Source organism: Nerophis ophidion, linkage group LG18 (genome assembly GCF_033978795.1).
Source record: "Nerophis ophidion isolate RoL-2023_Sa linkage group LG18, RoL_Noph_v1.0, whole genome shotgun sequence".
Classification (NCBI taxonomy): domain Eukaryota; kingdom Metazoa; phylum Chordata; class Actinopteri; order Syngnathiformes; family Syngnathidae; genus Nerophis; species Nerophis ophidion.
The window spans coordinates 34545829-34561698 of record NC_084628.1 but is presented as its reverse complement, the minus strand read 5'-3'; the positions used below and the strand labels follow the sequence as shown (position 1 = coordinate 34561698).

Below are 15870 nucleotides of genomic sequence, written 5' to 3'. Positions count from 1 at the left end.
AACAAATGTTGTACGGACAACTGGTGGAAGGACGATGCACCCAAGGAGGGCAGAAGATAACCTCAAAATCCACCTGAGGAAATGCTGCTTTAACCTCAACACCTGGGAGGAGGCTGCCCACCAGAGGGTTTTGTGGAGAAGGAACTGCGCAATTAGAAAAGGACCTCCACCGTGCCGCGGAAACCAAGAGGCAACAAAGAAAGGAGAGATCCACTACCAAAGCAGCTCCTCAGACCACTACCACCACCACAACAATCACCTACATATGCCCCCACTGCAATAGAGTCTGTGGATCACGGATCGGCCTCTACAGCCACAGAGGACCAGACCTACCAACAGGAGGACTATCATACTCTCTTCGAGTGATCGCCGATAAATATGTCCGTGTGGAAACTCCTTCGGTACACTTTCGAACCGAACCGAAACCCCCGTACCGAAACGGTTCAATACAAATACACTTACCGTTACACCCCCAGTTTACACCTGTCATTCTACGCTGTTGCCATTTCGAATATAAAGTACTGTACAGTTCTTACTTATATCTGTCAGTAAAGTTGCCATGAAAGCACTAAAACATACTGGTGTAGTGAGTTGTATATTATTCACCCAAGGAACGTTAGTTATTAGAGAGATCTGGTCGGACGGTTTTTCACGGTTTTTGTTGTTGTTTCCGGATGAGGAGATACTGCTCCGTTATTGATTGAAGTCTGAATGTCATTGAAACGGTCAGCTCCATCATTTGACACTTCTTCCACTCCCGTCCTTGCACGCTAAACCGCTACAACAAAGATGACGGGGAGAAGACGCTGTCGAAGGTGAGCCGCGTAAATAAGACCGCCCACAAAACGGCGCATCCGGAAGCGACTGTCAGAAAGCGGCTTGAAGTTGATCTGTAAAACATCATCTATGCGCCATTTTGACCAAAGAACAACCATTGGATGTTATGTAGACCACAAGGAAATGTTTTACATTTAGAAAAAAATTAATCCTAATATGACCCCTTTAATGCGCCCTATAATCCGGTGCGCCTTGTATATGAAAAAAGATCGAAAATTGACCATTCATCGGCAGTGCACCTTATAATCCGGTCTGCTTTATTGTCCGTGAAATACGGTACGCAATTGTATGCAGTACATGTATTTTTTTCTGTCAAAACCCAGAGAAGGAATACATTTAATAAGAAAAGATAAGGCACCTTTTTAACGCATACTATTTCCAGACTTTCGCGGGCTATATAAAATGATGGGGCGGGCCAGATCTGGACACCTGTGGTTTGGAGCTGATTAAAAAAATAATAATTTTCTCTAAAATTGAAATAAATGTCAAATGTTGGATAATAGTTCACACACTAATCATCAAATGAACAGCAAAAACTTTATGATGTCTAAATTGAACACCTGGTGTCAAATAACTTCTGCACTGTATATTGTATAAGAGGGAAATATGAGTTCCAGTTCAGCGTTGCCACAGCAAGACGCTACGTCACTCTGGATTAGCACAAAATAGAAGTTTTTACTCTAAACATTTTAAAGATGAAGTGTGAAAATGGCCCACTATAATTTTCTCTAAAATATTGTGCTCAGCTGTCTGGGAGCTGTTGCCAGGAAACCAGACGAGACTCCAGAAAGTTGACATCTCTGCACTTGACATTGTACCAAGGAATAGCATTGAAGTCTTTTTAACACAAAAAAAGATGTAAGATTTGAATGGATTACCAACATGCGGAGGACTGTCCCGAGGTTTAAATTGAAAGTTTCTGACATCCCCCCCCCATGCTTATGGTCTTTATACCAGTGTATTGAATGTGTCTGTCAACCAAAGCGAACATCACGACAACAGCATCCCCTTGCAGGCGCTCCAGTGATCAAGCAGCTGTCCAAACACCGCGGTGAAGATGGTCAACATAAAGTCTTGATTTGTGAGGCCGAGGGCTCTCCAAAGCCATCTGTTTCCTGGAGCATCAACGGCACATCGGTATGTACAGACACACACACACATACACACTTTCGCAGCAGCAGCACAGAAAATTGCATTCATTTCTTTCCCCAAGAAAACCCAGAGACAACTTAGACAAGCAATAGCAAAGCGCTGCTCTGATCATGAATGTTTTTCCGGGTGGTTGCAAAACAGTTTTTTCAAATATCAAGTTCACAACAGATGCGCACAACGGTGATCACCATTAACGCGAAGTGGCAGCGCAGGGCCCTTTTGCCTTGCAAAACAAACAAATTAGGACAATTTGATATGAATGTGTTGCCATTGTTGCTGAAGTGCCTCGCTTATTTTTTTTTCCGTTTTGATGAGGTCGTGTAATGAAGTTTGTCTGTTTATTTTGAATTGAAGCCAAAGAACAAACACTGAACACCGTCATAGGCTGCTAAGTCTTGACAATTGATAGAGAGGAGGTTAGATGGTAAACGAAATCCAGCACAAATGTGAAGATAAACACGTCATCATTATATTTGATGGAATTCTGTTTCACATCCGAAGTACCGTATTTTCCGGACCGTAGGACGCACCGGATTATAAGGCGCACTGCTGATGAGCGCATCGAGTTAGGTCTATTTTCATACAAAAGACGCACCGAATTATAGGACGCTGTGACAGGCTCTCACTGTCATCCGGGTTCCATGGACCACCAAGCACAGACATGACTGGAGCAGGTTTGTGACTTTGTTTTATTTTGCAATAAATACGTTGTGTAGTTCGGGTCACTTTTCAGCTCCTCTCTTCTCGAAACGCTCGCTCCTCCGGTTGCTTTTCAGCCTCGTCTTCGTCTGCGGCTCGCTCTTGGTCGCGTTCACTCTCCTTGTGCTCGCGTCTCTCCAGCTTCTTCTGCCCCGTCGTTCACGGCTGCCGCCCTTTTAGACACTGGGCGGGGATTATATAATTGTCCCCAGGTAGGCGATCCATGCACCTGACATCCATCTCGGCATCAACACCGGCGCCATCTCGGGGTCGGCCTCGGTGCGCCACGTCTCGCTGTCGGCCTGTGGGCCACGCCTCCCCACAGGTGCATCTAAGGGTTCATATTCAGATTTATTTTTTTGTAAATTGAAAATACTACCCTGCGGTGGTTCTTTGGTGAAAATGTTGCATAGATTATGTTTTACAGACCATCTTCAAGTCGCTTAAGGATGCGCTGTTTTGTAGGCGGTCTTGTTTACGTGGCACACCTTCGGCAGTGTCTTTTCTCCGGCATCATTGTTGTAGCGGTGTAGCGTGCAAGGACGGGAGTGGAAGAAGGGTCAAAAGGTGAAGCTAACTGTGTTAATGGCGTTCAGACTTTATTTAAATCAATATTGCTATCATTCTTGGCTCATTAGTGCAATAACAAGGCAAAAAATGTGTCCTGTGAAAATCTATCCAATAACTAAAGTTATTTGGGTGAATAATGTAAAACTCACTACAGCGGTATGTTTTAGCGCTTACATTCCGATGTTACTGACAGATATAAGCAGAGGACGGTAGTAACGCACTACATTTACTCAGTTATATCTACTTGAGTAACTTTTTGGATAAATTGTACTTCTAAGAGTAGTTTTAATGCAACATACTTTTATTTGAGTATTTTTATAGAGAAGAAATACTACTGTTACTTTGCTCCATTTATCCAAATTCAGCTCGCTACTCGCTAATGATTTTTATCGATCTGTCAATACACGTTTTTTACGTTTTGGTTCGTCAGACATGCCTTCAAAGTAGGATCTATCGCATGCCTGCGTTTCACTAATCAAATGCGGTCACTGGTGACGTTTGACTCCGTTTCACCAATCAAATGCAGTCACTGGTGACCTTTGACTCTGTTTCACCAATCAAACAGAGCCAGGCGGTCACATGATTAACTGCCCAAAAAGTTTCAGCGGCAAACAACAACAACAATGGCAGAGACAACCACGAACGCAAACACCCTTGGCCTCACATAAAATCGACGTTCACGCTTCAGACAACCAAAAAAACTGTTATGTAAGGCGTTCTCATATCTCAGTGGCCTAGTGGTTAGAGTGTCCGCCCTGAGATCGGTAGGTCGGGAGTTCAAACCCCGGCCGAGTCATACCAAAGACTATAAAAATGGGACCCATTGCCTCCCTGCTTGACACTCAGCATCAAGGTTTGAATTGGGAGTTAAATCACCATAAAAGATTCCCGGGCGCGGCACTGCTGCTGCCCACTGCTCCCCTCACTTCCCAGGGGGTGATCAAGGGGATGGGTCCAATGCAGAGGACAAATTTCACCACACCTAGTGTGTGTGTGACAATCATTGGTACTTTAACTATAAAGAAAAGTGGACATTTCAGCTTACATGAATTCAACGTCAAATTTGAGGAAGCAAATCGCGGTAAGTAACGTTAGTAGATATTTTGGCTGTCACTGCGGGCTAATGTTTGCTTCCCTGCTATGAATCACCATCAAATGTACGTAGTTTGGGTATAATTTATTAACGTGCTGCAGCCACATAGACAGACAGAGACACACACACACACACTCACGCATGCTTACAAACAGCACTCAGAAGTGCACATGTGTTCCCAGGTGCAGCCCACACCTATCAGACTTTATGATTTGCGTCAAGGCTAACTTGTTATTTTCCTTTGTAATTCTCTGCCTACTGAGCATATGGTGCTGTTACGTTATTGTGGCTCAATTTGCCTTAATTGTTTTTATTTTAATGTATTCTTACTTAATACCGTATTTCCTTGAATTGCCGCCAGGGCGCTAATTAATTTAAAACCTCTTCTCACTCCTGCGCTTACCAAAGGCATGCGGTAAAAGTAAGCATGCGCTAATTATTTTAAAAGCTTTTCTCAGTCAGGCACTTACCAAAGGCATGCAGTAAAAAATTGAGTGTGATGTAAGCTTGGACCTTAAATCCTACTGAAAAGCTCTTAATCTTCTTCCCTTTATGTGATTTCAAATTACCGGTATTGAAATCATGGAATGATGACAGGGGAAGTGTCACTCTCGACGTCACAAGTTTGACCAGGCGGTAATACTAAGCATGCGCTAATTATTTTGCGAAGCGAGTTTGACCCGGCAGTAATTCAAGGCAGGCGCATACTATATGCCCTGCGGCAATTCAAGGAAATACGATATATTTTAATACAACCTGGCCTAGTGGTTAGAGTGTCCGCCCTGAGATCGGTACGTTGGGAGTTCAAACCCCGGCCGAGTCATACCAAAGACTATAAAAATGGGACCCATTGCCTCCCTGCTTGGCACTCAGCATCAAGGGTTGGAATTGGGGGTTAAATCACCATAAATGATTCCCGGGCGCGGCACCGCTGTTGTCCACTGCTCCCCCCACTTCCCAGGGAGTGATCAAGGGGATGGGTCAAATGCAGAGGACACATTTCACCACACCTAGTGTGTGTGTGTGTGACAATCATTGGTACTTTAACTTTAACTTTATATTATTAATAACATTTTTTGAATAATATATTTTCCCCTTTGGGGATTAATACAGTATTTCTGATTTCTGATTCTGATATATTATTGTTTTAGTTGCTTAAGAGATATTCCTGGCTCTGAATTTGTTCATTGCTATTCTTATGTTTTTGTGCATAATTTGTTGCCGTCATCATTAAAGGAACAGGTTACTCATCAGTTACTCAGTACTTAAGTAGTTTTTTCACAACGTACTTTTTACTTTTACTTAAGTAAATATTTGGGTGACTACTCCTTACTTTTACTTGAGTCATACAACTCTAAAGTAACAGTACTCTTACTTGAGTACAATTTCTGGCTACTTTACCCACCTCTGGATATAAGTAAGAACTTTACACTACTTTATATTAGAAATGGCAATAGCGGAGGATGAATGTCCCATAACAAGAAGATAGAGAAAAAGAAGAAGCTTATCGACTACGGTGTCGGCACGGATGCGGGTCAATTTTCAGGACTTTTGCAGATCCCAAATACAGATCAGCGGGTACCAGAAGGTAAGAAAAGTTGGTTTTGCATAATATTGTGAAACAAAGCGCCAGATCCTATGTCTTACCTTATACACACCCCATAATAGTACAATCTATCAAGCGGTGCGGCTTCATAGCTTACCAAAGTCGTACTAAAACATTTTCATAGATTTTTGAACGTCGTATGTAATGTTCTATATTTTCAATGGAACATTTTTTTTTTTTTTTTTTTCCAAGATGGCGCTGCTGTAGTGGCTGCTGTTGGCAGGAGCTCTGTGCTCTTATGTCATCCTTTTGTGTTTCCCTCTTGTTTTCATGTCTTATTATATTTTTTTGCCTTTTGGTCCGGGACCCTTTGGGACTGTGTGACAAGGGGTGCCACTTTCGTGACCTCTGTGGTGCTTTTTTTGTGGACTTCTGGATCTGCCTCCTGGGAGCCTTTTGGCCATGGAGACAAGCTGCTGGGTGTCTGCCACACCGGAGTCTGTTTGGAGGGACTGGAGGAGATGCGGATGAGGGGACAGGACTGCAGAGTTTGGAGGGACTGGAGGAGATGCGGATGAGGGGGACAGGGCTGCGGAGGTAGCCCTGAGCGCTGGGACGGAGAGGCTTCGCGGTGTCTTGGCTGGGTGAGCAGGTGTCGGACACCTCAGTCACCTTGGACGTATCCTCGCTCATCCATGCGGACTGGACACTGGCCGAAAGTGCAGTCGGCTGTCTTGGTTGCTTTGTTGGGTCTGCTCCTGTCTCTGGCCATGCTCCCTCCACCCCAGCGGACGATGGGGTGGAACACCGCAGAGGCCACCACAGTGGATATGTTTCTTTTACTTTTTATTCATAGCTGTATGTAGAAGTGTCTGGTTGTATCTGCTGCTTTAATGTCTTTAATGTCCTCTGTGTTCTTTGATTTTTGATGTTTCCCTCTTACACACATTGAAGAGGGATGTGTACCATGGCTATGAGTTGTTGTTTTTTTTTTGTTTTTTTCCCTTGGCCTCAGTCTGCACCTCCTGTCCAGGGCCCAGGCTAAGACCGATTTTTATTTTTATTTTTTTAATTTTAATCTTCTTTTTTTTTCTCTCTTTTGTTGCGTTTCACATTATTGTAAAATATGTCAATCGAAAGGGGGTGTGACATTCATATTTTGTCAATATTCTGTGTTTTATCGTTCATAGAAAATTTTTAAAATCCATTACGTATTTTAAGGCGGTCTGTCATAACGTTTTGAGCATTCAATCCAATATTATTGTGAGGTTTTGTGTTAGTGCTCCTAAAAATATATATATTGGCCCCGGGGACACATTTTTTTTCTCTAAATGTGGCCCCCCGTGTTAAAATAATTGCCCAGGCCTGACTTAAGTCATATTGCAGTCTACACATATCTCTTATGTGTGACTGCCATCTGCTGGTCACACTTATCATTTCACCCTGTAACAAATAAAATACCTTTGAGGTCGGTAAGCACAACTAAAATTATTCCGTACATTAGGTGCACCGGGTAATAGGCCGCACTTCAAGTTTTGAGAAAATTAAACGATTTTCAATGCGCCTTATTGTCTAAAAAAATGCGGTACAACACAGCAACAACAGCGTCATTCTTAACTTGTTTTGGTACCTTCTGTGCATTTTGACGCAGGAATAAACTTGTGGAAATGCCATAAACCAAAAGTAAACAATTCTCATGGTCTTCAAAGATGAGGTGTAGATTAATCAGATAAATATTGTTGCATATTTGTTAAAAAATACTACTGCTTAGATCAGGAGTGTCCAAACTGTGTCTAAAAGAGGTTAAAAAAAACACAAAAATGTGTAAATTGTGCAAAAAGGCACCATGTAAGGAGAAAAAAAAGGAAATGTTGATACTTGATTTGATTTGATTTTCATTAAGGATCCTCATTAGCTGGTTGCCACAACAACCCACTAGTCTTCCGGGTGTCCACAAACTCAATACAATTACAAGTAAAAGCATATAATTATAACTACACAATACAGAAGCAAATAAAAGCATCAACAAGCAAACAAATTACAGTCACAGAATAATAATTACCATATAAATATAACCATACAATACAAAACCAAACAAAAATCATCAATAAGAAAACTAATTTACAGACTCAGATAAAATATTACTTTCCTTTTAAAAACGTGTTTACTTACTAATAACTAATAGCCCAAAGCTTTACTTTAAATATTTACATATATAAAAATATAGTTTTTTTGGGCTTTTTTATCAAATGAAAATCATGTATGAACATTTTTTAAGGCCCCAACTCACACAACCACCTCCTTTTTGATTGTTCTGTATGTGACGCACAGTGGGGAAATTTTGGACACCCCCTGGGTTACAGTAAATGATCGTACAAAGTGTAATTTCAGCCACTGAACCAATCCGATCCTGGTGTTAGCAGGCAGTTGGTGAACAAAGGGGGGGAAAAATCCCCTGTAGTTCCTGTTGTGTACCTGTATGTGCATGCTGACAGCCCAACCACTCAGCGAGGGCAGAGTGAATTACATACAAGTGCCTGAGGCGGGCTTTGAGCTGAAATCCTGTTTGTGCAAGACTTTTTCCATCCTTCTAGACTAGTCTGAAAAAGAAAAAACCTCCACACACACATAGGACTTTGAAGGATTGTACTGCAGGGAGGCATGGCGGGGGGGATGAGAATGCCTCTATGGGGCTCCAGTCCTCATGATTTGTCCCCTGCTCGTCCATTCCTCAATTTTATCTGCATGTTGGACACTTAGGGTTTGGGGTGCTTGGCATGGTAGGGACCCACCATGGCCTTGATGTCCCCCAATTTTAATCACATTCGTCCCCACAAGCATACATATCTCCCTCACGCTACAACACACACATCAATAGGGACTTGAGGTCGGCTGTAACGGCTGACCTCCTGAATTTAACTACACAGTAGACACTCTAGGGGCCTTATACACTCCCCCATCACATGCACTGGTGGTTTGGGGTTCGGGGTAGCAGTGCACCCCTCATTGCCTCCTCAGCAGGCGCGGGCTGGTAGCGGTGTGATGGCTTGCTGAGGGTGTGAGATTGTTTGTTTTATTTATTTATTTTTTTAATGGATGTAGATTGGGTGGTCAGTTGTCTTTGCTTCCGGTTTGTGTGGGTCATGCGGGTTTTGTTCCCTCTTGAGCGGGTCCATGCATGTCTGTTCCGGCCTCGCGCTATAGAGTTTTGTGTCGGTTGGTTGATGCGTAGGCCCTCTTGTTTGGTGTGGGTGATTATGTCTTGGTTGCTTAAGTGCTGGTGTGTTTGTGCAGGTTTGGACTGGAAAGTGGAGTTTTTTAGTGGGGGTTGGTGTTGATCTGGTATGTGGGCTTGTATAAAGCCTCAGGGAGTTGAACGCCCCTGCCTTACATAGATCCGGATCACCCTTGGGCAAGGTGTAGCACCTGAATGCATCCCCATCAGGGTTACGATACTCCCCATGTACCAAACTAGAAGAAGATGCGCTACACGGCCCGGAGAAAGTCCGGGGCCCTCCTCCGTAGCTAGTGAGCACCTGGTGGCCGGGATTAGCAACGGAGCCCGGCCCGGCACAACCCGAAGAAGTTAGTCGAACACACGCTCTTCTACGCCACGTGGGCCCACCGCCCACGTTCGGGTATTCTGCCAATTGGATGGCAGTGAAAGTGGAGGCTCCAGACGGACCAATTCCGGGAGAACACCCTCAGCAAGTCAAGGACCAGATGAAGGGGGATTACATCTCCTCTCTGGTTTGGGAACGCTTCCGGATCCCCCAGGAGAAAGCTGCTAATGTTGCTCTGGAGAGCGAGGTCTGGGGGTCTATGCTAGAGCTGTTTTTCCCGCAACCTGATTCTGGATAAGCGGTTGAAGACTGACGAAGATGAATGGATGGGTTGGTGTTAATGTCTCGTTAGAATGTTTGCATTTGGGCTAACTGGCGAGCTGGTGCTGGCTGGTCTCCCTGGTCCTGTTGGCGTATGGTTGTCTGTTGCAGTTTTTCAGTCGTTTTGATTTAATCGAGTGGTGCTGGTTGTCAGTGGTATTGCAGCTGTTGTTTGTGATGCAGGCGGCCGTGGCTGCTGATTGGTGGCCAAAATGTTTTGGTTTGTGGCAGCGCGTGGGGGTTGTCGGGGCTGGTGAACTTATCGGCTTTGTTCTCGTGTTGGTTGGCTTGTTGGATGTCGGCCCAGGCCTGACCTCGCGCTCTGCCGCGCCCACCTTGCGCCGTAGTCTGGGTGCGGGGTTGTCTGGGGTTTTCCCTTGATGTGGGGGGCGCGCAGCCAAAACTATGGGAGGGGGGAAGTGATCGGCTGGTTCTTGGTCGACAGTGGATTCCGGGGATGGATCGTTACCCCGTCGGCCTGTGTATCGATGTGTGTGTGTGTGTGTGTGTGTGTGTGTGTGTGTGTGTGTGTGTGTGTGTGTGTGTGTGTGTGTGTGTGTGTGTGTGTGTGTGTGTGTGTGTGTGTGTGTGTGTGTGTGTGTTTGGTTATTATTGTTATATATATGTGTGTGTATGGATGCAGGTAGTATCAATCAATCAATCAATCAATCAAAGTTTACTTATATAGCCCTTAATCACATGTGTTCCAAAGGGCTGCACAAGCCACGACAGATCCCACGTCAGGGCAAGAAAAAACTCAACCCATTGGGCGTAATGAGAAACCCCACCCCATATTACGTGAAGTTTTTTTTCACATAGGAGATACGTTAATTAAATATTTTCTCTATAAAATAAAACACCAGCAGAAAAAAAAACGCATCAATTTAATTTGCTTTAATCAGCCCCCTACTTTGCCCAGCAGCTATAAAATAAAAAAATTATTTTGGTAATTTGGTGATTAGACAATGTGTCTAGTATTTTCACATTTTACAGTACATATATATATTGCTCAATGGTATCATGAGAAGGAACATGCCTATCTGCCTCAAGAGAAAAGTTTTCAATCAGTAATGAGTCTGACATATGGTTCTGAAACCTGGGCGATAACAAAAAAAAAATAGAGCAGAAACTGAAAACTACTCGAGACTATGGAGCGAAACCTTGCTAGGAATATCCAAATGGGATAGAAAGACACTGCAATGGATCAGAAAGCAGACTAAAGTTGTAGACATAATGCAATCAATCCGAAGAAAGAAATGGACACCTTGCAAGAACATCTGATAATCGATGGACTAAGTGTGTTACAGAATGGAGACCACGGTTAGGTTCGAGACATAGGGGCAGGCAGAAGCTGAGATGAAGTGATGAGCTCACAAAGTCGATAGGTATGAAATGGATGGCAACAGCACCGGACAGACATCTTTGGCATCAACTTGGGGAGGCCTTCTCCCTGCAGTGGGCCGATCATGGCTGAAGATGATGATGATGATCTGTTGACAAGCATACAGTACAGCCCAAAAGTTTGGACACACCATCTCATTCAATGTGTTTTCTTTATTTTCATGACTATTCACATTGTAGATTGTCACTGAAGTCATCATTCTATGACATCTGTGAAGTAAAAACTATATCACCTCTTAAAGCTCATGGAGAGAATGCCAAGAGTGTGCAAAGTGGCTATTTTGAAGAAACTAGAATATAAAACATATTCAGTTATTTCACCTGTTTTTGTTAAGTACAGAGCTCCACATAGTTGTGATGCCTTCAGTGAAAATCTACTATGTAAATAAGCATTGAATGAGAAGGTGTGTCCAAACTTTTGGCCTGTAATGTACGCAACGTGGAACTGCTGCGCAATCGACTACTTTTCACTACCGTGTGTGTAACTGTGACGCGTTAAAAGACGCAAAATAGCGTGCACAGTTTAGTTTCATTCTCGATAAATCAAACTGCGCGTGCAGAATCTTTATGTTTCCATCATCCCTTACCAGTTTTGTGGGCGTTCTGATGATCAGCATGTAGAGTATTCTGCATATTCATGAAGACAGACACGCTTAATGGACCGCGCTCCTTGTTCTGCTCACAAAGAGACATATTTAGTCGATTAGCTTTGTATGTGCTATCAGGTTTGCACGTGTTTTAGTACACTCTAACCTTTAGTAGATCAGGCCCTTGCTGCTTTTGGCTAAAAGGTGTATTTATTTTCAGCCTTTTGTGAGGCCTTGAAGAAGATTTGAATACAGGCCTTGCAAATGGCTATTTATCTACACCATACCCACAGCCTCTTGGATACAGGAACTTAAAAAGGGTGTTGGCAATTTGTCTTTTGTATATTTTTTCCAGCAAGAGAATTGCAGTCATGCACCCTGAATAGTGAACAAGCGCACATTGGTACAACATCGCCCCCTAGTGGTTTAAAATACCACTTGTTTTACTGTGAGTAGGCACTAGTTTCTCGTTTGCAAATATGGACAATAATCTACTTGTATTCAGCTACTGCGTACCAGGACAGTGATGTTATTATTTTTTAAACATGTATTTAGTTTTGCTCAAAAACATTGCCCAAAGATAGGTGTGCCAAGCTTGTGACATCTAATGCAAAAATAGTTTAGTCTTTATTTAAAGGGACAATGCACAGAAACATTAAGCTCAAAGACAGTTATGTTCTGTACCAGATTATAACTAAATAGCTCATTTCCATCTGCAGTCCCTGGCTACCTAAATTAAAGGGATAAAAGAATCATGCAATAAAATTATGACGATAAAATCATACCATAGCATGTTATCAAATTAAGAAATTTCATAAAATGCTCTTTCATGGACACATACTTAATATACAATACAACCACACCTCATTTACATCATCACACAAAGATAATACATGCTCTTGTTCACATTTGTCATCATTTGTAAAAACAACCATGATTTTAACAGACACACCTCACAATTTACAACAAAAATGCTGTCATGGATAAATATAATACACATTAAGTTGATGTGTCAAACATAGTGCCCACCTTATTGACCATGTGAGCAGCTTTGATTGACTTCACTTGAGGCTGGAATTGCTGCAAAGATGCATCAACAAAGTATTGGGCAAAGGGTTTGAGTACTTACGAATGTACATGTGATTTTTAAGTGTTTTTATTATCAAGAATTTTGCACACAAAAGAAATTCCACTTTTCTGGGTTTTTTTCCCCTAAATATGGGGTGCTTAGTGTACATCAATGAGAAAATAAAAGGACATTTTTTTATTCTAGAAAATGGCTGCAATGAAACGTAGAGTGAAAAATGCATATGTTTGTACCCACTGTATATGTTTATATAAATGTGTATATATGCGTGTGTGTATATACTGTATGTGTGTTTATACGTAAGTATAAATGTGTATATACAGTACGTGTATGTGTGGGTGTAAGAATGTGCACATACACGTGTAAGTGTATATATAAATGTGTATGGATGTGTACAACCCCTGCCGAGTCATACCAAAGACTATAAAAATGGGACCCATTACCTCCCTGCTGGACACTCAGCATCAAGGGTTGGAATTGGGGGTTGTATCACCAAAAATTATTCCCGGGCACGTCCACCTCTGCTGATCACTGCTCCCCTCGCCTCCTAGGGGGTGATTAAGGATGATGGGTCAAATGCAGAAAATATTTTTGCCTCACCAAGTATGTGTGTGTGTGACAATCATGGGTACTTTATACGTGTTTGTGCATATATATGTATATATGTGTGTGTGTGTGTATGTATATATATATATATATGTATATGTATGTATGTATGTATGTATGTAGGCGCCAGCCAGCGACCCCAAAAGGGAATAAGCGGTAGGAAATGGATGGATGGATGTGTGTGTATGTATATGTATGTATGTATGTATATATGTGTATATATATATATATATATATATATATATATATATATATATATATATATGTATATGTGTGTGTGTGTGCATGTTATCTACAGCAGTGGTTCTCAACCTTTTTTCAGTGATGTTCCCCCTGTGAACATTTTTTTAATTCAAGTACCCTCTAATCAGAGCAAAGCATTTTTGGTTGAAAAAAAAGATATAAAGAAGTAAAATACAGCACTATGTCATCAGTTTCTGATTTATTAAGTTGTATAACACAGCAAAATATTCCTCATTTGTAGTGGTCTTTCTTGAACTATTTGGGAAAAAAAGATATAAAAATGACTAAAAACTTGTTGAAAAATAAACAAGTGATTCAATTCTAAATAAAGATTTCTACACATAGAAGTAATCATCAACTTAAAGTGCGTTCTTTGGGGATTGTAATAGAGATTCATCTGGATTCATGAACTTAATTCTAAACATTTCTTCACACAAAAATAAATCTTTAAAATCAATATTTATGGAACATGTCCACAAAAAAATCTGTCAACACTGAATATTGCATTGTTGCATTTCTTTTTACAGTTTATGAACTTACATTCATATTTTGTTGAAGTATTATTCAATGTATATATTTATAAAGGATTTTTGAATTGTTGCTATTTTTAGAATATTTTCAAAAAATCTCACATACCCCCAGGGGTACGCGTACCCCCATTTGAGAACCACTGATCTACAGTATTAATTTGAAGAAATATCAATATGTTTTTTTTTGTAAATATTTGCAAAAGTTCAACTATTCTGTTCATTTAGAACAGCGATTCTCAAACTGTGGTACGTGTACCACTAGTGGTATGCGGGCTGCATCTAGTGGTTGGCCAAAGAATCACTTGATAAAAAAAAATGTTTTATTTTTAAACTGTGTCTAATGTTACAGTGGCCAAACAGATTCAATATACGTGTTAAATAAAACCTCTGCCATGTTTTAATGAATACTTGGGATTACTACGCTACTGTATTGTAATGTTGGTCACTATAGTGGTACTTGGAGAGCCAAGGTTTTTTTCCGAGTTTGAGAACCACAGATTTTAGACATTTGTAAAGGTGTGTGAAACCTGCTGACATCACATGTGTTTCCTTTCACATGGCCCAGCTTTATGAAAGTCCTTTTGTCAACGGGAAGGTCACGCACAAAATCACAGTGGTGCCCACTGTCAACCTGACCGTCTTGTGCACCGTGTCCAACACGTTTGGCGAGGACATGCGGGAAATCAGCGTGTCCCCTCGTAAGTACGCCGCTGTGATGTCAGCTACTTCCTTTTTGCTTTCATGGACGCCGCTCACTAACTGCTTGCATGCTGTCTTCAAGCCATAACACTAACCATTGCATTTATTCATCAATGACCAGCTTTTTCTGCACTTTTATGTTCCTTTTTGACGTCTCAAACAATACAAGTACCGTATTTTTCTGACCATAAGGCGCACTGGATTATAAAGCGCACTGCCGATGAGGGGTCTAGTCAGGTCTTTTTTCATACAAAAGGCACAACGGATTATAGGGCGCATTAAAGGAGTCATATTATGATTTTTTTCTAAATGTAAAATACTTCCTTGTGGTCTACATAACATGTAATGGTAGTTCTTTGGTCAAAATGTTGCATAGATGATGTTTTATAGACTAAGTTCAAGTTCCTTTCTGACAGTCGCATTAGGATGCGCCATTTTCTGGGCGGTCTTATTTACGTGGCTCACCCTCGACAGCGTCTTTTCCCCGTCATCTTTGTTGTAGCGGTGTAGCGTGCAAGGACGGGAGTGGAAGAAGTGTCGAAAGATGGAGCTAAGTGTTTTAATGACATTCAGACTTTACTTTAATCAATAATGGAGCAGCATCTCCTCATCCGTGGCTCATTAGTGCAATGAAAACGCCGGAAATGTGTACCGTGACAAAACAGTCCGACCGGAACCCTCTAATAACTTAAGTTCCTTGGATGAATTTTGTAAACCCACTACAGTTTTTAGCGCTGTGAAAGCACGTTTACTGACAGATATAAGTAAAAGCTTTACGCTACTTTATATTAGAAATGGCAACAGCGGATGATGAATGTCACATAACCAGAAGATAGAGAAAAATAAGTTTATCGACTACGGTGTCAGCACGGACTACAATTGCGGACGCGCGCGCATTTTAAGTAATCTTGCAGATCCCAATTACACATCAGCAGG

The 15870-nt window shown here is 41.8% G+C and overlaps 1 protein-coding gene across 2 annotated transcripts in view; it reads left to right on the top strand.

Moving 5' to 3' along the window:
- The window catches only part of alcama (activated leukocyte cell adhesion molecule a), a 154885-nt gene that overhangs the window by 124237 nt on the left and 14778 nt on the right, over positions 1-15870 (top strand). For both annotated transcript variants that reach the window (XM_061878046.1, XM_061878044.1), the window contains exons 11-12: positions 1853-1974; positions 14801-14933. In XM_061878046.1, coding sequence (XP_061734030.1) covers positions 1853-1974; positions 14801-14933 — 255 coding nt within the window. The remainder of the gene's footprint in view (positions 1-1852; positions 1975-14800; positions 14934-15870) is intronic.